At 37.8% G+C, this 27,081-nt stretch overlaps 2 protein-coding genes across 8 annotated transcripts in view; both read right to left on the bottom strand.

The window, feature by feature from the left end:
- Positions 1-20,617, bottom strand: LOC125697475 (suppressor of tumorigenicity 14 protein-like). Its single transcript, XM_048954746.1, has 17 exons — positions 20,180-20,617; positions 19,661-19,829; positions 18,878-19,002; positions 17,898-17,965; positions 16,700-16,881; positions 16,565-16,603; positions 15,882-16,101; positions 14,059-14,198; positions 13,270-13,367; positions 12,458-12,570; positions 11,477-11,610; positions 9,660-9,767; positions 7,619-7,738; positions 6,809-6,992; positions 4,467-4,738; positions 2,745-2,881; positions 1-430 (listed from the first exon to the last, which is right to left on the bottom strand). Exons 1-17 carry the CDS (start codon positions 20,258-20,260, stop codon positions 272-274), a joined length of 2,349 nt encoding a protein of 782 aa, XP_048810703.1. The 5' UTR covers positions 20,261-20,617; the 3' UTR covers positions 1-271.
- A 1,064-nt stretch (positions 20,618-21,681) lies between these two features.
- The window catches only part of TMPRSS7 (transmembrane serine protease 7), a 49,390-nt gene continuing 43,990 nt past the window's right edge, over positions 21,682-27,081 (bottom strand). For all 7 annotated transcript variants that reach the window (XM_048954687.1, XM_048954716.1, XM_048954682.1 and 4 more), the window contains 4 exons: positions 25,583-25,760; positions 25,131-25,399; positions 24,254-24,390; positions 21,682-22,288 (listed from right to left, as the gene is read on the bottom strand). In XM_048954687.1, coding sequence (XP_048810644.1) covers positions 22,118-22,288; positions 24,254-24,390; positions 25,131-25,399; positions 25,583-25,760 — 755 coding nt within the window. In that variant the 3' untranslated portion in view covers positions 21,682-22,117. The remainder of the gene's footprint in view (positions 22,289-24,253; positions 24,391-25,130; positions 25,400-25,582; positions 25,761-27,081) is intronic.

Here is a 27,081-nt window from a genome sequence, read left to right as displayed (position 1 = left end):
TTTTTTTTCCAGATACAAATTTAATTTGTAAGGGAACCCTGCTTCTGCTGGTAGGGAATAAGACATATGAATCTATAAGGAACCTGAAGTTATTTGAAGCTGGTCTGAATCCAAACAGTTACCACTAGGGAATGACAAATGATCATTTCTGCATTAAGATCGTGCTTTCTTTCACAGTAAAACAGCCAGCAGCATTTTCACGTACATGATAACATAGGAAGCAGCTTCTGTAATGGAGATGACCTGCATTTTCTCCACGGCACATCAAAAATCAGTTTGCATTCTGACGAATCCAGTCATAAAGTGCTGTCACCTTAGTGTATACACCAGGACGATTGCGTCGGGCGCATCCTTCACCCCAGCTCACAATGCCAGCAAGGTACCATCTATCTCCCTTTCCTGTGCAGGCCAAGGGACCTCCAGAATCTCCCTGAAACAAAGGGAGTTTATCCATTAGCATTCACACACAGAGTACTGTAAAATGTTGAATTTATTCAATTTGTTTTAACTTACAGAATTAGCACACTAAACAACACAATGCAAAGGCGAGAGGAAGAAAAATTACTCCCCGCTGGTGTCCTGTTACTACAGGATTCATAAAGCAACTCTTTGTAAGCTGAACGGGGAGAAGAAAAGACAGGGATGGAAAGAGGGAACTCTACTACCACTAACCATAATCTGTTCTCAGACTGAAAACAAAACTTTTATGATGTTAAACAGGAATAGAAGGATACCAAGAATAGTGTGGTTAGGTATTAGCAGCTTCATTTTCAAGTCTGCAGCCCATTGGTAGAGTGAGGGAAAGGAACAAAGACTCCAAGGGATATGCAGGTAAGAGCTGGCTTCTCAAAGGGAACATTCTGGTTTGTATAACATAGAAAATTAAAGATTCCAGTTTAGTTCAGTGCACAAGGTCACAACACATTTGAGCTCAAAAATGCTTTGTGACCTTCACTGCACGCCTTCAGTGAACAGATAGCTCACAGAACTCCAAACAGTTTATTAATACAGCTGATATCTTCAGACTCTCCTAATGTATACAAGGCAGTTAACAGCCTCCAAATTGAGCCAGAACAGTTAACCCTCTCTAAGGGTGCTGATATACTGGCAATTTGGATTATCAAAGAGGCTGATCTAGAGGCCACTTGAGAAAGGAGTCTATATATTCTAACCAGTTATACAGCTGCTTGTGAAAGACAGAAGAAGCTGTGTGAAGGTAGAAAGAGGAAGGGTCCTGGAAAGAGGAACCATGTAAAACCAAAGAACACCCAACACTGATAAGATAACTAAGCCAGAAAGAACATACACTATTTCTCATGGTAACTATCACATCAGCTAAAGATGAAAGCTGTTTGGAAAATTCAGATGAACTGTGAATGGACTACACAGGTTATAGTGACCATGAAGAAATAAAAGAAATCAGAATGCCAACAAGGCTTGAATTGTAATACAATGGTTTTCAGGGTCCTCTAGGAATTTCCTGAACTTCAATGTCATTCATCTCTAGCACTGCACAGGAAACATGCTTGAGACAGAAGAAAAAGAAATAATAAATCTGTTACAGACAAAGAAGTTAAAGACCCAGAGAGCCAGCACACTGGGACACAACATAGCATATTGTATCGGAAACTGGATTAAACAGTACAGTCTATAGCAAATTCAGTTAAAATACTCATCTAAAAATCTAAGGGCACATTTTATGCAACACATATTTTGGAGGAACTTCAAGCCTTAGGTGTATTACAACATGTTTAAACAAAACAATACTAAGGTTTAAGATTATACATAAACAGAACATTAAGTCAACAAAAATAATGTTTCACTGAATAAGAACCTAAAGCCTGCAAGAGGATCCTACAACAGTCCATTGTGTATAAAGAAGTTTGACCCATTAAGAGTTACATACTGTAAAAAATAACCTATTGCATTAAAACAGTAAACTTCATATATTATACAAAAGTTCTATCAAATTACTACTGTCCAAATTCAGTAACATGTTTTTCTCCTTTTACTAAGAATCTGGAAAATTGACTGTGTTTGTAATTCAGAAAGCAGATATTCGTCATAGTAAAATTAAATACTGATAAATAGCACAAGTAATCTAACAACTAGGAAGGAAAAAAAAGAGTTAAGATGGTTGCAGTATGTCCAAAGGACAGTTTCTGATTGTGTGCACAGATAAACTAGGTCGTATAACTCATGATACCATGATGTAATCAAAACTCATTATACGCGTGAATAAACACATGAAACAAAGAGGCAGCACTTCACTTGCATTTACCAAATTCACCTTTTGCATTATGTGTTTGTTTGCAACTGTTAACAGTGTATTTCTCAGACTGCTACAATCCCAACACCCAGATATCAAAAAAGGAAAAAAAAAAACAAAACAACATAAATAGCAAAAAGTACAGGTAGACTTAGCTTCATTCCCTTTATCCTTACACTGCTGCTTTATAACTATATAACAAAATTAATTGTCAGAGAAGAAGAATTGTTTTCAACATATTTTACTCCTTGTCTTGTGAAGTTGTATTTCTCAAGAGTTTCAGATATTCTGCTTATTTTCCTTTCTTATTTTGAACATCTTTAATTGTCATGTTAAGCTAATCATAAATTCAGGACACCTCACTCTCCTACTATTAAGGAGTGGGAAAAAAGCAACAAAAATACTACCTCAAACTCTGAAGTTTTCTAATGAAAGTAAACACTTATTTTCGGTTTCTTAACAAGCCCCACATTACCTGGCATGCATCAATGCCACCATTAAGATTCCCAGCACAGAGCATGCGCGATGTGATGAGATCATCATACAGCTTGCTGCAAACGCTTTGATTAATTATTCTCACTCTAGCTTCCTGCAGTGTTCTGGCAAAATGACCTAGAAAAAAGCAAATGTTGCAGAGATGATAGTAGTACAGATTTCTACAATGGAAGTCACTTGCCAAATCAAAGAAAAATTGCTCCAAACTCAAACTCTACCCAAGCGATAGTTGAAGAGTAGTTCTCCTGTCTTTAATTGTGGCCTGCCCTCAGCTTTTGAACACTGCTGTCTACACAGACATTTTTAGACAAAGTAGTCCATATGCACCACCAGTATTCCCTTCCCGTTTCCTCAGTCTTTATTCTTATGAACTTTTTCTGCCAGAAAGCAGTAAAAAGTCATTAAGTTATAAAAAATACAACATACCACTGAATGTAATTAGTTTTGAATGCCATTTTAAGTTGTGCTCAAAGCTTTCTGTTGTTATTTACACTATGGTTGTCTTTAAACATTGCGTATAGCCTAGCCAAGAAAATTCCTGTGTTGTTTCCTATCCTTCCACTTATAGATAAGGAGCTAAGGAATGAAAGTGGAAGCAAAAGGGGACTGAAATTCAAGCATGTAAGTCACAAGACATACTAGGAACTTGAGTCCATACTAAAGCATTGGCATAAGGTGCTGCTGTGAACTACATATCCTCAGTCATGCTTTGGCCCGATAGTGAGGGTAACCTTTTCAATATCTGGATGAACAGAAGTTTGCTTACTCATTAGGCTCTTTGGGTGAGTTGGGAATGAAATAGGGAAGACAAAAACATGTTGTTTTCCACATACGTTTAGATTGATTTTAAGCATTACCTAAATTATTTTGATAAAAGATAGTATAAGAAGACATCATTAAAAAAAAAAAAAAAACAAAAAACATTTGCAACTTATTAGGCTATTAAGCGGTTATCTTAGACTTATTTACTTATTTATTATTTTTTGCATGTTAGGAAAGCCAACACTACAACAGCAGATGGCTTCTGATCAAACGTGAAGGATTTGATCTCAGCACAACAGTGGAGATTAATGCAATGCTGAGGAGCTGTCTACATTCATGTCTCAAAGCTGGCTCCCATGCGACAGTGCCAAGATCCTACAGGTTCCTCTGTGGCTCTAATTCTGCTTGCTTTTCTTCCTGCCTCCTCACTGCAGCACACTGCTCTGATCTGCAGTCAGCACTCCTCCAGGGACAAACATGAGTTTACCTTTTGTTAAGGCAGACAAAACCAAAAGACACCATATTCTTGCAGTTATTTCAGGGGCTCCATATTCTTAACCACAGCCTTAGAGACAAAGTCTTTCTCCTCTGTATTTCCAAGTTCCTGTTTTCTTGACTAGAAAGCAGATTGTTATCTATTCACTGGATAAATGAAACTGTGAAGATGAAATGGGCTTGCTTTTCATAAATGTAATGCATTTGTTTTTCAGTGACCTGTGACATCATCTCTGACCCCCAAACACAGTATGTGTATTGATACTTACTGCCCACTACAAGTATATTCAGAATTTACAGCCTCGCTATAAGATATTTTCAAGTTTTTTTTTATAGAACTATTATTTAAACCAGAAGTATTTTCTCTGAGGACTATAAATATTTCATTGTTAATGTTTAAAATTAAGCCAAACTTGCAAGAAGTATATCCAGGAAATGAACATACTATTTTCTTTTTTGGCTCCCCAGCCAGTTACATAGCAGACAGTTCCATAAAGAAATACTCTAGAGCTGCTTGGTAAACAAATGGGCTGTACCAGCTCGCTGAAGAATACAGGTGTCTCCAGTTCCAACAGGGCTATGTCATAATCTGAGATAGATTGGTCATACTGTGGGTGGACAATAATCCTTTTGATTGCTCTCATAGCTACATGATTGCTCTTTTCATTAACAGTGCGTAAGCCCATATATGCTCTCCACCTTGATGGAGCAGAGTATCTGCAAAGAGAATGTTTTTAGAACAACCCATTGCAAAGCAATGCAGTTTCAGTTCACTCCATTTTATGAACGGTATGGTATTTGATGAGATTCATCAAAACAAAATGAATGGGGTAGAACCATAGGTAAAACTGTAAACACTTATGAAAATAGATGTTCTATAGTCTCTGCCCCCTAGAACAATAAATAATGGTTTGAATTACCATCTTGAAATTAATAATGTCCTAAAGCTATAAGATCAGTTCCTGGAAAAGCACATTTTTCAGTCATCTTTACAGTAAGCAAAGCACCCTGTGTATTCTGCAATACTTTCAAAGCTGACTCTTTTATTCAGGTATGATGAAAACACAATGACATATGCTATGCTGTGGTAAATCATGCAGTTTTTCTTTGTAGTGCAGTGGACTGTATCATTTTCTTTTGGTACAGAGATCAACCCCAACTGACCCACCAGAAATCTGTTGCATAAATAGATGGACAGGTAGGCTATCGGTCCTGACGCTGCCCATAGGCAATGACCAAAGCAGAACCAGACCAAGCTATTGGCAGTGGGTTTCTCAGAGCTCTGTTATCATCACATTTATACTTTCAACAACACTTGCCTCAGGTAAAAGTCAGTATTGCTATTGACATTCCTGCACCAGGAAACAGGCCAAAGTCAACTGTTCTGACATACAAGCCTCAAAAGCACATATTCTTCTCATACTAGCAGTGGTTCTTCAGGGTCTTGGTCAAAATTCTATTAAATAACACGCCTGTTTTAATTATAAAATTACTTCATGCAGATTAGATAATTAAACTCAAAAGTGGCTATTTAGCTACAGCAATAACCTATTGCTGCATGTCACCACAGTTTTCAAACGCTTATTGTCTAAAGCACATCATCAAAGCTCTAATCAGGACACAAATGAACAGCTGTTCTGAGAATTCTTTGACTGTAATTACATCAATTGATAATGGAGTAAAACTCTCAGGCCTCAGATTAGAATTCAGGTCAAATCAAGACGCACCAGAGCATACAGAACTGAAAAAAATCCTCATACACATACACATTTCTGTGTATGAAAAGAGAGGTCACCTACTCAGTTAAGAATATAACTGGGATATATATACAGCTCAGGGAAATTCTCTGAAAAAACTTCTCTGTGCTGAATAAAAGCTAGATTACATCTCAGACGCAAGCAGTGCACTGCAGTATTTATCTCTGCAGTATTTACAGCCTTTACTCAGTGTGGCCTCTTTCCCTAGGGCATTAATGCATTTTCCACAATTGTATGCAACACTGTGGGTGATAGTGGGTCATTAAAATGGTTAGCACAAAGGCAATTGTTTTGCCTTGAAAGTGAAGTGCAGAAGTACAAAATGTCACCAACTTGAAAACTAATATGCAGTCATACTACTGGAACTCATGTACACATTGCATCAAGAGTGATGTGCTTGACAAGCAAAAATATGATCTCAGTCTTGTCTGAACATGCGCCATATGTTGCACAAGTACCAGATTATCTTACAAAAAAGCCATAAAATCTTTATTGTAAATTACATCTAGTGTACTGTCATGCATACAATCTCATTCTCAGCAACTGAATACTTTCAATCACTGAAATGAAAATGTATGGCTTTCTGTTTTACAAAATGTAACCACAGAGCTCTGGAAGTCACAAAGTGCGTTACTAAACTCTCCGCCTTGTCACACATTGGAAGCACGTCTTTTCAATTTACACTAGCTAAACTGAACTCTGGTGAGTTTGACACCTTCCTTAAGTAACCATTTTCTTGGGAGAAAAGGGCCATTACCATTGGGGGGGAAAAAAAAAAAAAAGCATTTGTTTTAAATAAAAAGTAAAGCAGTGTGTTTTATCAAACAGGATTCACTGGAGATAGAAGCAGAAAAATAACTTCAAATATTTGGGACTTCCAAACTGAGGGTTCATGTACTTATAATGTCACAGTTATACCTGATTCAATTTATCGAAACATGAAGTACTTACTACAGACTTTTAAAAGCAGTACTGCAAAATTGTCAAACTTCAAATTGCTGAAGTCTATGACAGCATAATCTTTCCATACCTTATGGAATCAGAATCCAGAAAGCAATGGGCAGCAGATACAAGCCAGCTCTTGGAAATAACAGATGCACCACAGACGTGGCCATGTGCTTCTATTTGTAAACTTGCTTGCCAAGGCCATTTTCCAGATTGTGCATCTTCACCTCCAACAATCCTGTTTTTCTTAAACTGGTGTCTTCCACAAGCTAATAGAAATAAAAAAAAAAAAAAAGTAGTAAAAGAAAACACAAGGTCATTTTATTTGGTTATGCTTAACACAAACTAACATTTACTTACAGACCACAAGGCCATCGGGGGGAGGGGGAAGAAGTATTTTCTTACAATTGGAAAAAATGATACAGGTACTTGCCCATTTTCACTCAATGGGCGGGTAAGGAATAAACCACACATTGCTTATCCTCCCTTACAGATTCCCTAAGAGGCTAGTAACCCAAAAAACCATTTAAACACAATCCTAAGCTGGGCTGTTTTCAACAGTTTACTGGAATAAGATCTTATTGTTTCCCTACTTATATACACTGCTCCATGAGTCTTTGAATTTACTTCAGATGGAACAAGCAACAAGATCTACCAGTTTAACAACCTGGAAACACTCATTGCTTGAAATAAATAATCACAGACAATAGATCAGTAAGTTTAAAATGAGTACAAACATTTAAGATGTCCATTTTCATGCAAAAGTTACCAGGAATTTTTTTAAAACTCACATCTGATGTTATCAACTTTTAATATAGTAATACTTGACAATGGCACCAATTCCTAACTCCGTTTGTGATGTCTTTAGCTAATTTTCAAATAACTGTTACCACACCACAGTTCATTTCATCTGATCCATCTGTGCAGTCTCTTTTCCCATCACACTCAGGATTTGGTTTCAGCAAGCATTTTCCATTAAGACATTTGTAAGTATAAGGCAAGCAACTTTTGTAGGCTGAAATGTGAGAGAAAACAGTGTCACGTACTCTTACGTTTCAAGTGTTGTTCAAAGCCACACATTCCAATCTGTCTGAAGTCATAGTCTGTGCTAGTGTAAACAGTTCACTCTGTGGAAAAGGATTAATAATCGCACTTATTTAAATTTCAGTCATCCCTGAAGAAAGACACCACAGCCTTCAGCTGCACTCTTTCTGATTTTAACTCTAAAGTGAGTAAACTAGGCTTGTCAGATCTATTGTTTTACCTCTACTAGAACCATTCTCATTACGAATCACACATTTACAGAGCAGATATTACTCAGAAATCATCTTTTTGTTTTTAAGTTCAGCAATCCCCAATAAATTTTTTGTTAATAACTATCATAGTTTGCTATATAGAAATTCTGATCTATCCACTGCTATCATGCCTGTGGTGGGGGGTTTGGAGGTTGATAATACTTGAAGTCCCTTCCAACCCAACCCATTCTAGGACTCTATAGTTCTATGACACTATAATTATCAATTGTTTACAGTGATCTTGAAATAGCAGTAAGGATTTTTCCAGCGAACAAGGACATTCTGCTGGCTACATCAAGGACCTAAGATTCAAAGCAAGGCAAACATTATAGTGGCAAAATGCAAGGAGACATTAGCAGTACCAGCACTGTCCATAATGGTGTTGTAAAGACATGTACGTGCTAAAAGGACAAAAGTCCCAGAACTGTAATGTTTTTGTCCCTTACGTTATTTGGTACTGATCAGGCAGCATTTGAGGAGAATTTGCTATTTTAACAGAAACGCACAGCAAGACACAGATCTTCCAAATAAAATCACTGTTATCCTTGATTTTACTTTATTAATTTCAGCTCTAGACTCTCCCATAAACTAGTTACACTATGCATGTTATGTTTTTACTACTACAAAACTTGTACTTGGTGCTGAGAAAGAGTACATAGGAATACTAAATTCAGTAAATAATTCAGAAGCATTTCCGTTCACTTTATATAGGTGATGGGAAGCAGGATGACTACCAAAATAGGTCCGCATCAGAAGGGAATTGAATTCAAAGTTCTTTTGCAAATTAGATTGTATTAAGCAGATTTCTCATATAACGGTACTGTCATTACTTTTAGTCACTGAGATTATAGGCCTAAGGACATCTCTTAAGGTTCATTTTTAATCCCAGTAAATCCTTGTGGTTACGCCTTATGTTGGACTTGCACAGGAATCAGTAGGAGAAGAAAGGTTAAAATACAGCAGGTCCTTATTGGGAGACTGAGCATATTGTTTATCTTAAGCAGTGACAACCAGTCATGACAGCAGCATGAATCATTCCTGCTGCAAAACAGAGCAGGGAATACTTAGCAGCTAAGTTGTGGCAGAAAGTAGTTAAAGATGCACTCATTTGTTAAGTTCAGGAAGTAGCATCTTGATTTTGTGTACTTAATTGGATTACTAATAGGCATTTGGAGATGACATTAACCTTCTTTCCTCTTCACCAACCCTCTCCCTATGGATAGGCAAATCTAAAGATTTTATGTAAATGTATACTGTATGCTTAGTCAAACAAGTTGAACTCACAGAAAAAAATGGAAGAAACAACACTCTAACAAGTCTGGAGGCTTTTTTTTGTGTGTGTGTGTGTGGGGGGGGGGGGGGATACTGTGTGTGCCTACCAGTACAAATAGAAATGGCTGCTTAAAGCCATTTTGAGGAAGTTAATGGACATTGACTACAAAAGTACTTCTTGAAGAGAAAAAAACAATACCTTGGTTTGGATTCTTACATATAGAACATTCAACTGTATTTCTAATCTGCATGTCTACTGGAAGATTCACAAATTGAATGAGAAAGTTTTCCACTAAAAATTAAAATGAGCGCATCTCCGCTTCTGCCTTCCACTATCTCTTGGAAAACAGTAAAAAAATATATACTTACAACAGTTGTTTTCACTGCTGTCCTCCCTGCAGCTATCATCACCTTCACAGGTCTTAAACTGATGCTTACATTTTCCATCATCACAGTTCAACTGCTCTGGAGCACAACCTGAAGCAGAAAGGTCTGTAAATGCTTATCCAAATATCTAGTTAGTGGCCATGTGTTATCTTCACTTGCTACAGGTCAGCTTGATGTTAGTTGCCATTTCTATCAGACTACCTTCTTGTTAGCTTCTAGTAAGGAAAAGATTCACTGCACTAATTTATACTCTGCTCCCTGAACCTGGATTACCTTCTGGTTGCTCTTTCCAGTATCTCTTTATTGTTTCCCATCTTCTTTTACATGCACTGTCACACTTCAGCCAAGGCCTTCCCACAGACTCTTCTCCAGACTTTTCAATCATCATCACTCATATACTTTATGCAAGCTTAAAGATAGATATCTTACAATTTTTATCAGTTAATCTCTAAACTCCCTAAGATAATCTGATTACAGGTGCACACAAATAATTGCCCTACCACTATCTAATTAATCACTACCATCTGAAAAGCCTTTCCACTAATCAGACAGACTACTTAAGGAACGTATGCTATATCTGTGCATCCAAACTGTCGAGGACAAGCTAGAAAAATCATAAAATCATATAGCGGGTTGGGTTGGAAGGGACCGACCTATAGATTATCCAGTCCCACCACCCTGCCATAGGCAGGGTTACATTCCACCAGATTAGGCTGCCCAGGGCTCCATCCAACCTGACCTTGATCCCCTCCATGGATGGAACATCCACAGCTTCTCTAAGCAGCCTGTGCCACAGCCTCACCACTGAATGAAAAAATTTCTCCTAACATCTAAGTCACACTTTTTAATTTAAAACCACTTCTCCTTGTCCTATCACTGCCATGTAAAAAGTTGGTCTAATTGCTGCTTATAAAATCCCTTTAGGTACTGCAATTAGGTCATCCTGGAGCCTTTTCTACAGACTGAACAAACTCAGCTCCCTCAACCTTTCTTCATAAGTGAGGTGATTCCAAACCTCTGGTCATCTTTGTGGCTCTCCTCTGGACCTGCTTCAACAGCTGTACATCTTTCTTGTGTAATATTCCAGATGGGTCTCAGAAGGGCAGAGTAGAAGGGAGCAATCCCCTCCCTCTCTCTGCTGGCTACCTTTCTCTTTTGATGCAGCCCAGGATACTGTTGGCATTTTGGGCTGTAAGCATGTCATTCTTCCTTAGATCAGGTCAACTTTAGCTTTTGCTCCTCTAGCACTGGAGGTAAATTAACAGTTAAACAAGGCTGAAGGGCCAAACTAATTTGTCCCACATTTATGTAGTCAGTTCCAATTTGGAGTTATTTTCTTCTCTTTATTGCCTTGATAGGAAGAAAAGACACTACTCAGCCAGTACTAGTAGCTCAAAGCAGGAATTCCTCTGAAAGAAAAGAATCTCTGATACATAGATACTTTTAAGTCACCAATTAAAAGAACTACACTCAGTCAAGCAAGCTGAGGATCTGAAGTTTCACAGTGTGATCTTTTCAAGTCATGGAGAACTTCTACTCCCTAGAATTTCATTAGCAAAAGGAAGTTAGCCTGTTCAGAAACAAAAAGAGAATATTTCTGGAAATAAGTAAAAGCTTCTAAAAGCAACATTCCCCTAATATCTCAGATATATTTGTTCAGTTAATGTTAACATAACACACAATAGCATTTTAAATATTACTCTCAAAAATAAGCAAAAAGGCAAGTTGATTTGTAAATATGTTGTCTGTCAAAAATGGTTTCTGTAAGCTCCTTTTAAAGTGCATGTGTATTCACTTACTGTCTGTGTTACTGAAGGCTCTATATTCAATATAAAATCCTCTATGGGTGACTAGTTCATCGGAATGGAAGTTGATAGCAACAGAATAGCCATATTCTCTGCTTCTGCCATTTTCTGAAATATCTTTACAGTATCTGGCAAGACAAAATTCAAAGGAGTCCATTTCCAACCAAACTAAGCATTACCACCTAGCTGCTTTTCTCATTATTAAAGGGTACAAATGCCAAAAAGCTTTAAAGCAACGCAATAAAAGAGAAGCTTTTTTTTTTTTTTTTTTTTTTTTTAATTTTTTGAAGTGTTTTTCAGCCCAACAGAAGTATTAGAAAGCATATTAACAAATACCTTCCATTTCACTCCACCATATCCACAACTTTTCTGGGAAAGCAAGATAATCATTGTCAGAGTCTGCTTTATAAATACCAATCACTTCTCAGCATGCTTGACTTTAGATTCCCCATTTGAGTCTGCAAACTCAAAAGGCTACATATCTAGTAAGAAAATCATTTAACCAAAACCAACATCTATTACCATATCAATGCAATTCATTTCCAAGAGACAGATCGCTCTGAATGCTTTTTTTTTTTTCCCCCTGAAGAAACATTTTTATTTGCATTATTTGCTGCAAACAGTTACAACCATTAAAGAGTAACTGGCATAGGAAGTGAAATTTCAAATTATGCAAGCTCAACACCCATGTCGAGATCATAGCCAGGAATACTCAGATCCATTGCAGCTGCATAAAATCCTTCAGTTTTCATCATTGCTCTCAAGAGAAACAATAAAGTAAATATTTATCGCTGTGGAAGATGTATGCTTAAATTAACAATAATAATAATGACAAATGTTTAGTACTAAAGCAGGAGTAAGTACTATTCTGCTGAAATTCAGTGGAAACAAGTCTGGTGAGACCTTTTTCTTTAGTATGACTTGTAGAACAATAAAGTACAAAATAGCATGTCAGAAAATAGTATATTAACTTACCTAACTCCATCAATTTCTAACCAGTCTTTATCACATTTACTGGACCCTGGAGACTTCTCTTGAATTTGTATTGCAAGGATTTTTAACGAGAGCTTGTAGGCAGGTGAGGGTGCCTAAAAAAAAATAAAAATCAAAGGATAAGTAAACACAACCACAAAATAAAGTCTGCTGCTGAGATAGTATATAAATCATGCTTTACTTATAAACAGATTGAAAATACGATTTTTTTTTTTATGATTCACAGCAGGACCTTTGAATAAACAAAATTTTTCTACCTTGAACATGTATAGAAACATTTTCAGCCCCACCTTTGGCCAGACTGTGCTAGATAAGAAACGTAAGCTTTTCTACAGCAAGCAGGAAACATTATATCTGATGCTCACAATATGTTTGCACCACCACATGTTCCTGGAAGGTCAAATAAAAAATTTAAGAAGGTTCTGATGCAGAGCTCAAGGAAATAGCGTAATGTGCACTGTTTGAGACATGAGTTACATGAACTTCTTTTGTCTCTCTGTTATAGAAATAAAGCCGGGGACTATGAATAGTTTGCTCCAGCTGCTAGGAATTGTCATCTTGTCCACCACTTTATTTCAGTCACGTGCAAACACTCAATCTTTTGGAAATCCTTCTCTTCCACAGCTGGCACTTGTACATAAGAAGAAGAAAACAAGGTGCCTGAGAAGTCAGGTGCAGTGGTCTTATTATGTTTTCCCTTCATTTCACCAACATCAAAAGACATTACTCCCAATTTTATGTCTATATCACATAAAGCAAAGTCACCACAACTCAGAATACTTCCCAGAACTTACTCGGATGATCCAGCTGCAGTCAATGTTTGGTGGGTAGTAACTTGGGTAGTAAGGGGAACTCAGACTTCCATTCCAGGAAATATAATGACCACCACACACTGGAGGAGAATTATAACAGGAAGAAACACAGTTATCTCAGCCGGGTTAAAGTGGAGAGCCTACTTCTCCTGCTGGGATACTTCTCTATGCGCAGAGTTAGAATAATGGGTTGTGAACTGATTAAACTCAGTTTTAGCCTGGATTAACAGAGAATCACTCTTTATTTCTCTTTAAATAAATAAATAAATAAAATCACATTGCAGTTGAAACTAAATATGGAATACCTCTGATGGAAGTTTGTTTTTTCATTTAAAAATGTTCTTTATAGACATGAAATGGAAAAAACAATTAAATGTAGACAGCAGGAAATAATCCTATTACTTATAATTTACCTCTGGCCTTCCTGTGAACATTTTCAGCAGTTAGAAAGCATTCAGTCCTCTGAAATGATACCTCTGACTAATTTCATGTAAACCAAAATTTTGAATGTAGTGGTTCTGAGGCTGAAAACATACATCACTTTTGAACTGCATCTATGAGGTTTTAGTTTCTCTCTTAGATGCCCATCCCCTATAGTTATTGCCTTTCTTTAAGTATGCTGTGAATAATAATAATAATAAACTAACACAGATTTGAAAATAGCATAATCCTGGAAAGGGACATGGGGTTCTGGGTGATGGAAAGTTGAACGCAAGGCAGCAGCATGCCCTGGCAGCTTACATCACACATTTGTTTATGTTAGTCACTTACTGATTTTAGGGATTGCTTGAAAGTGAGCTTTTAGTATATTCCTTTCTTCTCTCTGGTCCAGTGAGATGGTAAGTAACATGACATTACTAGAAGAAGTTAAACGTATAACTGGAGGAGCCCAGGCTCCAGAGCCGCACCACCTGAAATATTCGAAAGATTGCATAGAAAAAAAAACTTGTGACATTCCAATCACCTTTTTCGAGTAACTGGGCAGAAATGACACTGATCCAACCAGCTGTTTCAGGAGTACTTCCCCAACTACTATTTTTCCTTAACTGTTCCACCTCACTGATACTACATGAGATGCAAAGTCCCTGCATCATTGCTGAGCAACTTAGGCAAGAATATCTGTGATGATCATTCTAACAGGTGTGCTGGACTTTCCAGACCTGTAGAAATATCAGAAAGGCAGTGCCAGATTAGGCTATTTCAATAACAGTTGTAGTACTGAGAAGCAATGGGCAGTGATGAAAAAGCCAGAAAGTACTCAGCTCAGCAGTGTCGCATAGCATCTATGCAACAGATAATGAGCCTTTTAGCATTCAGCTTGATTTCACATCCCAAGAGACATAGAGCTCCATCTGTGGCGGTTCTTTTTATTCTTTAATTTGAAATAATTATGAGTTCATTTATATCCTGAAGCCTGAGTACTTAATGTTCCTTGTAACATGAGTTGCTATTTCATGCATCTCTTAATTAACTATTTATTGTATTTTTAAATCTACAGTGTATTTAGTATTTCTTTTCATTAATTTACAATTCTATGTGTGTGAAAAATTTCAAGTAGAAAACTAACAGGCATAAGAAAAAAGGCACATTTGCTACTTTGGCAATAGAAGTAATCAAGAAAATTGGTTTGTTTGTAGATATCGTAAGAGCATTCAATGCCATTTTAGTCGCAGCATTCTTTTCTCTGCTGTTCAAATCAAATTCTTTGATAGACAGACATCAATACACATACATATTCTTGATATTTTACTTATGACTTACTGCATCAGTGTTTTCTAAACATGTTGCGTCATATACTTGTGGATTTTGCTAGCTTCCTGTGCTTTCATGCACATGGTTGACTATCCATTTCTGGATCATAATAGACTGAGCCACTGCACAACAGAGAAATAGTTCAGGAAATAACCCATAGTCAGCAGTAGAGCGTATGCAGCCCAGCATCAGGCATGGGATTCTCCACGCTATGCTACCTATGTGCAGTGCTGCTGATTTGGAGACAATAAAAGTTTGATTAATTACAGAAGGAATTAGTCTGTATAAACCTGGCCTTCTGACAATCTACCAACAGTGATGAGGTCTATTGTCTTGTTGCTTAAGAACAGAGACCAAAGTCTGTCAAAAGAGCTGAAGAGGACTATCTCCTGATTTCAAGAAACTGAAAGCACAACTAAATAAATACATTTCAGACAGTGCTAACTGAATCTGCATGCTCATCTAACGTCTACCTCTCTACCTAGTAGGCCTGTTATTTTTTGTCAATGAAACCATTCTAAAATTTGTTAGACTATTTTGTTCATGGTAGACAACACGTCCACACATAAAATTTGACTCTGGAAGATTAGGATTAGTGTGGCTGCTGAAAATTACAGTAACGTTTGATCTCATTTATGCAAGTGGATTTCAAAGAGACTGGGGATGAAGCCTTCCATAGACATAAGCCTCTTATGAACAGAGGTCTAACTGCGAATGAACTACTATAAAATAGGCATTTTCTACAATCAGTAAAATACAACATTCAGTTTTGGAGATAATACAACGCAGTTTTGGAGAGCTTCTCTACAGCTCAAGAACCTCTTTGCCCCATACTAACATACCTTGTAATGATCTTGTTCTGCAGAGGAAGAAGGAAATCGTATGCAGACAAACGGTGAGTTGCACAGCTCTCTGAAGCAACAACATGCAAAGAGGTAACTACCAGTCTCACCACGCAGTTAGGAGGAACTCGCAACCTCCATTGATAAAAAGACTTCTTGGGATTCAGCAGAGTTAGAGTTCTGTTGTTACCTGGCTTTGCATACAGGTCAAAGGATACTGCTATATAAAAGAATCTAGATTAGTGGCTGAAAAACTGAAGTTGAAAAACAAATATTTGGTGAAAAATTCAGAAGTGGTGGCAATAAACACCTACCTGTGTTTCTTGATTATTTTAATCTCCTCCTGACTTATTGTCACAAATCTACCCCTCCCCCTTCGAGGCTGCATCACCTCCTCCTGCTCTGGACAACAAAGCACAGAGCTTCACCATCACCACTGGCTCACTGCACACTCAGCAAGCAAGAGGGGACTTGTCTGCAACAGCTAACAACTTGTCTGCATAAGCTATTTTCAAGCCAGGGAAGATCTCTAGTTTGCTTTGATTCATAAGCCCCACAAATACAAGGATAACTGAGAAACTGCCATTTTCCTATTACACGGTTGTTGTTTTTTTCTGTTGTTTCTTTTTTTTTTTCCTCTCCCCAAAAGTAACATGAGTAATATGGGATTGAAGAATAATTACCTGATTTTAGCATCACATCGTATTCTGTAGAATCTGAAACTGAAATTTAGTAACTATCAATTACACAAACCAAAGATGAAAACCAGAGAAAGAAAAACAGACAGAATAGATATTAAATGACAGGTACATTGTTACCAAAAAGCTCCATTGTAACAAGATCAAAATCTCCTTCCCCAGAAGTACTGAATATGTGAGGTATTTGTTTACTACTCATTTCTTTTTGTTCCAATGGGATTAACTTTTTAAGAGAGCCAGTAATATCTTGTGGTGCCCAGAATGTATTCCAGTAGTAAGCTCGAAGTCCATACTCTCCTTCACTGTGTATGGGAAAAAGCATCAGTGTTATAAATACACTCTAGGTAATATTTTGAACATGATTTCCATTGCATTTCTGGCTTGCACTGGTTTGCTGGTCAGTTGAACAGCCATGCAAAGAATTACAGCTGAACATGGTGGCATTCAACAACTCTCTCATTCAACAACTGGTCTATATATAAATGTCCACACACACACACACACGAAAAATCAAGGAAAAGCTGTTTAAACATTAACACTCAGACAAAAATCTACTCCTCAAAGAAAATCCTGCAAGTAATTCTATGGAATTAGATGTTTTCATAACTGCTGTATACACTATATGCTTTAAAGATCGTATTCCAGTTCCAGGCACATTTTCCTTGATATATTTTAACTGACGCTTCATACCACACAACAGTATAATTTTATGCTTGTGCTTTGATACAACATTTCACACAATTCTTGATATAAATGATACGTACAGATACACATATAAAATATTTTTTCAGTGATTCAAAGAGACAGTCCATCACAATTGTCCTTTTGAAACTGCTGATGGACTGACCTTCCAGTTTTCAGAAACCTGGGACAGCAACAGCCATCTGCTCAAAGTGTTTACATTTCTCGGCAGGAGCTTAAATAGAGTGCCTTGCCCAACATCATGCTTTTAAATTTTGTTTTTGGAAGGTTAAAAAGGAGCTTCATTTGAATAGAGAAAACCAAAATAAGCTACGCATAAAAAAAAAAACAAAAAAAACATGCTGGGCTATGATGCCAGTAAACAGAAGTGGATGAACAGATTACAGAGCAAAGGCACCATTAATCAGGTTTCATCTCTCTCACTAATCTGAGATCACGCTATTATCTTAGTGCTTAGTTCACATTTTTATCTAGTCTTCCATTTCCTGTTATCAAGCGTGTTATCCCAGTATCATAGCACATTATCCCAAAGTAACAAATGTAAAATCTGCCAAAAAGACAAGACTAACACAATTTAAGATCTCATATTTGAACCACACACTGGAAAAGTACCTACCTGAAAGCAGCCACTATGGACTTCAAATAATACTTTCCCAAGGTGGAACACTCATAGGATTCTGCAAGCTGACAGGTAAAAAAAATTGTGAAAGTTACTCTGAAGTGTTATATTTTAGTGTCAATAACGTGTCTTATGTTGGGAAGCATTTATCCTATTTCTTCCCTTCCGAAACCCCCCACGCATGACAGACACTAATCAAACAATTTCAACAAATGTCTCTAACAGGGATCATAAAGATGTACACATTTCCATTTAAAGTGATCACGTTTATAAGAACATTGAAAAAGCTCTTGATAATCAACCATAAAAATAAGCTTTTACCAAACCTGCTTATATTTTGCTATAAGGCTTCACATATTTTAGTTACCTAAAATTTGTGGCAAATTTCTGTCATATAATCCAGATTATATGACAAAATGTAAGATTATAAGATTATAAGCAAAATGTATTGGCTGTGCACTCAGAGACACTCAATTAGCCCTTTTGGGAAATACCAGCTAACAGAGAACTGCTTTGTGTTTAAAGCTTCTGATTGCAAGTAGCAAAGAAACTACTGATCTCAAAAATACAAACACACATCAGCAGTACAAGAAAGCAAGTGCTGCTTAGGGAAGAAAAGCAGAACAAATCAAAATGGCTATGCATTAAATGTGAGCTATAATTAAAAACAAAAGCAGCTCAAAGAGAAAAGACATAAAAAGGAAGAATTTTCAAGTATATAAAAGCAAAACAGAAGAACTCCTTCAAGAACAACAATTTATCCACAATCGAAAAGACCTCAGAAATGCTGTCTTTGTGGTGAGAAAGACCCAGCTGTCCAGCTGCATTCCTAAACTGTACACCTCCAAAAAACATGCTTTAAATTCATTATTTTTGAAAAAATAAATTGTGACTCAAACCAGAGTCTTCTCCACAATCTTAATTTGATTCTGCAATAAATATTATTAAATTACTGCTGTACCTATGTGGGGACTTACATAATTTTGGATTGCTTCCGCTTGCAGAAGGAATTTCTGGGAGCTGGGATCATTGAGATCATTTGTGTAAGTCAGATTAGGAATTTCTACACTTCCACCAATATATATTAAAGAGAAAGCTGGAGCTGAGGGGAAAAAAAAAAAAAAAAAAAAGCATTAAAAAAAATCAGCACATCTAATAACATTACAGAAAAGATTCCAGAACAAGACAATTGCATAAGTATTTGTCTTTAGCATTAGCAAGCATTAGTTCTGAAGAGAAACCTGCACACATGTGTGAGACATGAGTCCCACTGCTACACCAACAGAAAGGAGAGGACCGAGGTATAGGCTCAGATAAGCATTTCTACCAGTAATGCTTTAATTCTCAAACTTCCTTCTTTTTGCAGGGCTCTCCTAAAGAGAGATGATTTTCATGGCTATAAGTTGAGGTCTGTAAAAAAAATATATATATATATATAAAAAGTAGGAACTCACTCCGTTTTGGAAAAGTGACTGGAAGGCAGACTGTTAATTCATCAAGGCTACTGGGAAAGACAACAGTTAAATAATGACGGTATTCAGAAGCAGAGACAAAAATTAGGAATAAAATACATGCCTTCTTGTGCAACTATCAACACTGCTGATTTTTGCGCATTTTGTTGTTTAGCAAAGACTTTAAAGAGAAATGAAATTCAATGAGTGCACACACAGTAAGTGCTTAGCACAGAGCTTTTGGGATTAACCATTCACACAGTTCAGAACCACCGTCCCACCCGGACTGCGCTGGGGAATAACACTTACAGAACGAATAGTGCAGGACTAGCACAACTACTGCAACTGATAAAGAAACTAGAGATAGTATTCCTAGAAGCCATCTTCTCCAGAAACACGGTCTCATCCATTTGAAGAAATAGTACTTCTGATGCAAGCCATTCTGGTAGGATGTGCAGTAGCGAATATACAGATTTTCCTAGAGAAAGACACATAGGGTGGCATCAGTTGGATGACAACACAAAGAGAGCCATTGTATCATTTTTCAGTATATTTGCCCTTTTAGTTTTTATCAGAGATACAAAGTAACAGATTAAAACAATGCGTTTCATATTATGTCACAAACAAAACCCATGCATTTCACCTTTTTGCATTTCAAATGATAAAAGGTCAGGGTGGGAAAGAGAAAAGAATTGCTGTCACTTTAATTAGAAGCAATTACATACAAAGAGCAGAGATCAATACACACCAACAGAGGCCTGCAGGCGTCAGAAGGTGCCAGAGAGATTGCTTACTGTGCTCCTGTAAAGCACAACTGTTGTCTCTTACCTGCCCATCAGCCTGCTCAGGGTGGTATGGAGCTGGTATGCTGTACACAGAAACCCGTCTGGAGGGAAAAGCCGGTGTCATGATGCCTTGAGAAACGCAATAACAAAAATCCTAGATGAACCTCATTCCTTAAACATAAACCAGTAATAGCGTACTGCTCACCAGCTCGCACACCAGGCTTCTCTCATTTCACCTTTGCCATACTGCTGAAAGCTGGAGCCAGCCGATCTGCAATCAAAGAAGGTGGGGAGGAAAAGTCGCCGTCACTGTAACTCTTTGTTTTCCTAACTGCTAGAGTAAGACACAGATCCCATTATTTGAAAACAGAAAGGACACACAAGCAATTTATGTGTGAGAAAAATCCCAGATCTAGAATAAATACTGTAATTTCTAAAGAACACCTGATGGGATTCACATAAATCTTTATAAAAGAGAGAAAACACAATTCAAAACTGGAAAATTCAGGTGATCTTTCAAGTGTGATAGACTTAAACCTGCACAGCAGAACAAACATAACTGCAAAGCAATTAACGTATTTCCTATTCAGACTTAAAAATGACATCAAGTCAACAAGCCAACAACTTCAGAGAGTTCTGCACATAAAAGAAATGAAGAAAATTGAGGATTCACATGGGGAAATTACGCATTACATATGATACCTTCATGTGTATATAGCCAAGAACAAGAACAAAGCTGGATAGAGGGAGCAAAATACAAACAACAACACAGAAGAGGTCCTAGGAAACTGTACTCCAGAAAACAAAAAATGAAACAACCGAAGTCAAACATAGGTCACATGGTGACTACAGAAGGGATTAATTGGAAAGCAATCGTTACAGGTCAGGAATGCAAAATACAGCTGTAGACAGACTGCTTTGTTAGCATCCTCCTTTTCCTACAAGTCTACCTCCACTGTGTGCACAAACTGGTGACTGGCCAACACTTCGCACTCTCTTTTAGGGAAAAGAAACCCCTAAGAAGAGCTCAGACTAAATGAAATCTCTTTTTCATCATCTCCAAAAATGAAATCAGTATCTATTATTTTGTTTACGATATATACATTCAGAGAACCCAAATACGTGATGATTCAAGACACCTATCGGAGAGCAGAAGAATCAATTTCATGTGGACAAGAGCAAGACCACTGCAGTAACAAACATCATCATATTTACGCATCTTGTCAAGGTAGCCTGAAGATAAAAAAATATATATATATATATCAAATTCTCAGGCGGATGATACATGGAAAATCTTCACTAGGGGGAAAATAAGACAGGAAATAAAACAGTAGTTTCAAAGCATGCAGACAAAACAGAAGCTGGAAAAGGTATATTGCTAATGCTTTGTTCCATGCTTATCTGCAGAACTTCTGATCTCCAAAAATGAGTGTCCTGCTACTTGAGAGGATTAAGCTCACTTGCTGCAATCCATTTTCTTTCTCTCTCTCTCTCTCTCTCTCTCTCTCTCTCTCTCTCTCTCTCTACTGGAAAGGGCAGGAAAACCAGAATTAGCAAAAGTACTAGTGGCTGACTGCTATGCCACTTAATTAGTGTATGCACAGCTGAGAGGAAAAATGTGAGTCAGACTTAAGCTGCCATCAGATAGTCAGCTGTATCTTTAGTTTCCTGATAGATTGCACATAACATGTGCCATGTAAAAAGAACAAAAAGGACCAGATGCTTATTTCCACATCTTCAGTGTTCCCAGATATCTCTATAGAGCAAATCTCAAGATTTTTTCTCCGATTTTCCTTTCCCTGAGGCTTGAACAAAAGGTGCTTGTTACTGCCATATACTGCCATATACGCACTCCAGAATCAAATATTGTGACATCAGGGAGACATGCAAAGAAATTCCCACACTGAACAGTTTTTAGCCTAACATGCTTTTTAATGAAGATATCCAGCACATGTTTTATTCCAGCAAAATAGCTTTCAAGTTATATGACTGAAGGCACATGTTTGTAAATCCATGGGGCAAGATTTGACACTCTTGTGTAGACACCAGGAAAATTTGGTCTTCCACATCCATAACCCCAGCTAACAATGCCAGTCAAAAACCATTTTCCATCTTCATTGCTTTGACATGACAACGGCCCACCAGAATCACCCTGAAGAAAAAAAAAAAAAAGAGTTGCATGCATTTAAAATCTGGAAAATTAAAAATGGGACAAAGTTCAATGGATGATATTTTTCCTGACGAATTCCAACAGTGATTATATTTTCCCATCTGTATACTTCTAACTTTAGAATTCTTTGCTTTGTTTTTCCTCTTCTTGAAGCAGATGGGATTGCACAGTTCTACCAAAGTTTACTCTTTCACAGGAGAGAGAGCTAGCTGGCACTCTTTAAAGGTATTAGGATGCTACTTTGTGAATTTGAAACATAAATCATAAAATTTACTTTCCAGTCTCAAAGCTAAACCCAGAATCTGCTACTAAATATGTATATCCATTTAGAGGTTACACACCTCAGGACACCAAATACCAAGCCTTTTCTTTTTTAAATAAAACTGTGATCATTGTGTTTAACATGCAATATCACTTTTTTCAAATTAAAAGCAGATGAAACAGATTGAATATATTTAGTTTTTCTTCACAAAAAACAACCACCCCCTCTCCCCCAACTAACTGTTGTCTTATAGTAGATATAAGTGAGTAGATAATATTTAAAGGTACACAGTGCCTAAAAATATGACAGCAGCTCAAGCAAAAGATATGCCACTGTTTGGGGAAAGTCTCTTGAATCAACTTTAAACTTTCCTGAAAAACTCAGCTGTAGACATAACTTCTCTGAAACAACTGCTAGCAAATTGAGCTTTGCCAAATCATTGGATGTAAAAGATGATTTCCAGAAGCAAAACCTGAGTTGGAAAAATTTAAATGTTTGCAAGGGGATGCTTTCTTTCCACGCACATTTTTTTTTGCTAGAGTCAGTGAACTATTTTGCTTTAACTTTTAAAGGACCACAGCCTGGTCTGGTGGTTGGTGACCCTGCACAGAGCAGGGGGTTGAAACTAGATGATCGTTATGGTCCTTTTCAACCCAGGCCATTCTATGATTCTGTGATATGATTCTGCAACATTCAGGTAGGAAGGCATACCAGTAGATTACCTAGTAAAGCCACCTGCTACCCAAAGCATGATCATCTTAAATTGTCTCACAAAATTAAATATTTAACTTTGAAGATCCATCTTTCATCCTTGACCACTAAGAAATTTATAGAGATAAACATTTAAATTTCTCTTTAATTACTGGGACAAAAAGAAACTGGAACAGCAGTAATTTTCATAAAACAGAACTCCTACAATTCTCTCAGCTCTAAAAACTGCCCAACGTATTGAGACATTGCAGAAATTCACCCCCAGGACGTTGAATTATGCCTTTCACTAGTTCTGTCTTGATCGGCCAGAGAGATAAGCAAAGAAACAAATTCTCCAGTTAATGAAAATGATGTTTGACGTCAGTGGTCTCACAATCTGCTAGCAAACAGCTGGTACTTGATATTCCACAGAAAACCCTCAGACACTTCTTGCCACAAGAGCCACTATGGTGTCTTACTTCTATATAGTGAAATCTAGAATACCTTGAAGGTACCAAATCATCATCATAAAAACCAGCAATTTCACCTGCTAAAACAAATGAAAATTCAGAACTTCACTTATTATTTTACAGCACTGTCAGAAATATTATGCATTTGAAAGTTTATATCTAGATGACTGCATCTTATCTGACTGCCCTGTAGTCATACACCAGAGAAAAGAATCCAGAAAAAAAAGTCAAGGTAGGTTCTCAGTTTCTTCTTCAGCTGAGAGACCCTCTTGCCAGAAATAGCCTACCTTCACCGCACGACTATGTGCAAATTTTCTGGACCTGGGCTTGCAAATGAAGTGTCATGATCCTATTCATGCCCATCAAGCAGCAAATCTCTGAGAATACCCAAATTGCAGACTGTTTGATAGCTCTTTTACATAGCCGTGCTTCAGTAAAACAAGGCAACTTGCCAGTCAGTTCTTATGCCTCATCATGCGACAAAGACAGACAAAATAAACTTGTGAGTTGTATTGAAGTACATACTTTGCACCCATCTCTTCTTCCAGACATTAATCCTGCACAAAACATTCTGGCTGTGATAATTCCATATGTGGAATGACACAATGTTTGGTCAATAATTTCTACCTCTGCTTTCTGAAGAATTGCAGCACCTTCATCATCTGGAAAACAAATTGAAAGGAAGATGATTCAACAGAGCTTAACATATTACTTAGTCATTGAAAGCAAAGCCATGAAGACTTCAGAAAATACTGCGTATATGTTTGAACTCCAAGCTATTCCAAATAGCCAACTATCAAAGTAAGGAAAGCCACTTCTAAGTATCATGCATCTATATAATGTGATCTTGGCCTTTTAACAAGATTGACCAAAAAGCCTTTTGTAATATCTTTTGTAAAAAGCCTCAAGATTTCCTTGTTCTTCCCCCCCCCTTCCCCCCCCCTTCCCCCCCCCTTCCCCCCCCCCCCCCCTTCCCCCCCCCTCCCACTTTGGAAAGAAAATAGGACTTCCTAAAGGTATTTGGACTATTGGCAGGTCAGCATCTTGGGACTGTTCAGCCTGCAGAGGCTGAAGGCAGGAGGCCTTAATTTAATTTCCTTGCAGCAGGCAAGGAAAAGTCCATTTAGGCACTTAATGCACCTCCAAGAGTAACAAAGTGGAAAAATGATGCTGTATGACTCAGAGGAAGTGCAGCTTCCTCTAAGTTCTAGCTAGCTGAAGCACTCAAGTCTTCTAGATCCACAGGAGCGGTAGCCAATTTTCCTGAGCAAATGAAGGTATGTACATACCAGAACCTACTTCCAGAGGGAAGCAAATTGAAAACATTACAATTTTGTGCATGCCTCAGAAGCAGAGGCAGGTATCCTGCACACAAGCCTGCAGCTGAGGATATTAAACTCACCCACTTCCTGCTTTTGGCCCCAACCTGTTATCCAGCACTTCTCACCACTGCGAACTTTGTGCGAGAAAGGAGGCACGCAGATTGGCTGAATGACATGGCTCATTGTATCTGGCCATGGCTTGCTCAGCTGCAGCAACGCAATGTCATAGTCATAGTTTCTGCTGTTGTAGTATTCGTGGACAATGATCCGTCTCACTGCAGATACAAACTTTGCACGGCCTTGTATTCGCATCCCCAAGTGAGCACGCCACGCTCTGGGGTCAGCCAGCCTGGTTGGAAACAATAACACGCAACAAATCTTCAAAAACATGCTCCAAAATGCACAATCTACCCCAGCAGTGGGACATGCAAAAGGAGGGCACATCATCCTTCAGTCCAGTTCAAACTGGAAGCTAAAGGTGTTTCAAGACATTAGCAATGTCTAGGAAGAGTTAGAAGGGAAGACTGCTTACTTGCTCCCTTGAAAGCAGTGAGCTGCAGATATAAGCCATTCTTTTGATATCACTGATGCCCCACAGTACGCAGCTCCCACAAAATGGAGGCTGACCTGCCAGGGCCATTCACCCTCCTTAGTGTTTGTACCACCCACAATCCGAGAGATGAGATTGCCACTCTTGCTGCTGCCGCAACCTGCAAGAGGTATTTCAAGTTATTGCCTCTATCCCATGAGAGTGCTTCCCACATAGGGTATGAAATAATCACAGAATCACAGAACTGCAAGGGTTGGAAAAGACCTCAAGAGCTCATCAAGTCCAACTCCCCTGCTGAAGCAGGTACTCTGCAAAACATATTAAAATACAACATTATTTAAAGTTCATTTTCTTATCCTGCTTTAATCAGAGAACTCCTATATTCAATACCCTGTTCCTGAAACAAGAAGTGGCACCATAAATAAGGCACTGGCATGGCTAAGTTTATTTTCTAGCTCTGCCATAGAAGTTGGCTTCAGTCTTTCTTGTGTCAGAAATGTCAGAGCATCCATTGATTTAACAAGCAGCACAATTGATACGGTAAAACAGACAACTCAATCTCTCTCTTACTATTAGTCCTAACCTGAAAGGAGTCCTTGTGGTAAGTAAGTTCAGTAGTACCTACACACTTATTTCCAGCAAAAACAGTGGGAATGGTGCGGTTACAGTAATAGCTACATGTGTGTAGTTTGGTCATCTAATACCTCAGAAACCAAGTGGTTAAAAAATTACTTTGCTTGGAGACAATTGAAGGTCTGAAAGTGTTGTATATTACCAAGTCTGAAGTGATCAAGCCATGCCTCAGCACAAAATGCTTTGCACTAATTCAGAGAGCAATGGAGAAAGACCTGTCTGCAGGACCTTGTGCTTCTACTCTTGTGTGCACATAAAGTCTTTGCTCAGCAGTTTTATTCCCATGTTCCCAAAGGCTTATACCAGCACTTCCCAGCACACAACCAAAGAATCAAAAGTGGCATTAGTATTTAAAAAAAAAAAAGAAAAAAAAAAAAAAAAAAAAAAAGGAGGCACATGGCTTGTTAAGACGTCATACTTCATCCAAGGCAGGTGCTGGCAGGTTTGACATACAGCTACTGTGGCAGGAGCAGCTGAAGGCCAAAAAAAAAAAAAAAAAAAAAAAAAAAAAAAAAAAAAAAAAAACACTATAGGACATTCACTTAAAGCAAGTGAATCCTATCCCATTTTTATTCCTACAGCACTAAGAATCACCTGTCTATTTTATAACAATACGAGCAAAAAGCTTGCACAGAGATTTCTTTACGAAGGTTTGAGACTAGAATCTAGACTGATGCTGTGAAATACTGAGGTCTTTCCCACCAAGAGACAGAGAAGTCAACCATTTTTGTTTCTTACTTCACCTGTGTCACTCCTGAAGTCTCAATACACTCCGACTCCAACAAAAATACTTGACTCTGCTGCAGCAGTGAGAATATTGCTTACCAGCTGGCCAAGTTCATTCTGCA

This window comes from Lagopus muta, chromosome 1 (assembly GCF_023343835.1).
Source record: "Lagopus muta isolate bLagMut1 chromosome 1, bLagMut1 primary, whole genome shotgun sequence".
Lineage (NCBI taxonomy): Eukaryota > Metazoa > Chordata > Aves > Galliformes > Phasianidae > Lagopus > Lagopus muta.
Note: the sequence above shows the minus strand (reverse complement) of the source record. Positions and strands in the feature narration are given on the sequence as shown.

Excerpts from the sequence above, each read along its gene's own strand:
- LOC125697475 (XM_048954746.1), bottom strand. The coding sequence starts at position 20,260 with ATGACACCGGCTTTTCCCTCCAGACGGGTTTCTGTGTACAGCATACCA. Across the intron at positions 16,604-16,699 it reads TGTTACAATGGAGCTTTTTG|TTTCAGATTCTACAGAATAC; the intron begins GTAACAATGTAC and ends ACTAAATTTCAG. Across the intron at positions 12,571-13,269 it reads ACTGCAGCTGGATCATCCGA|GCACCCTCACCTGCCTACAA; the intron begins GTAAGTTCTGGG and ends ATTTTTTTTTAG.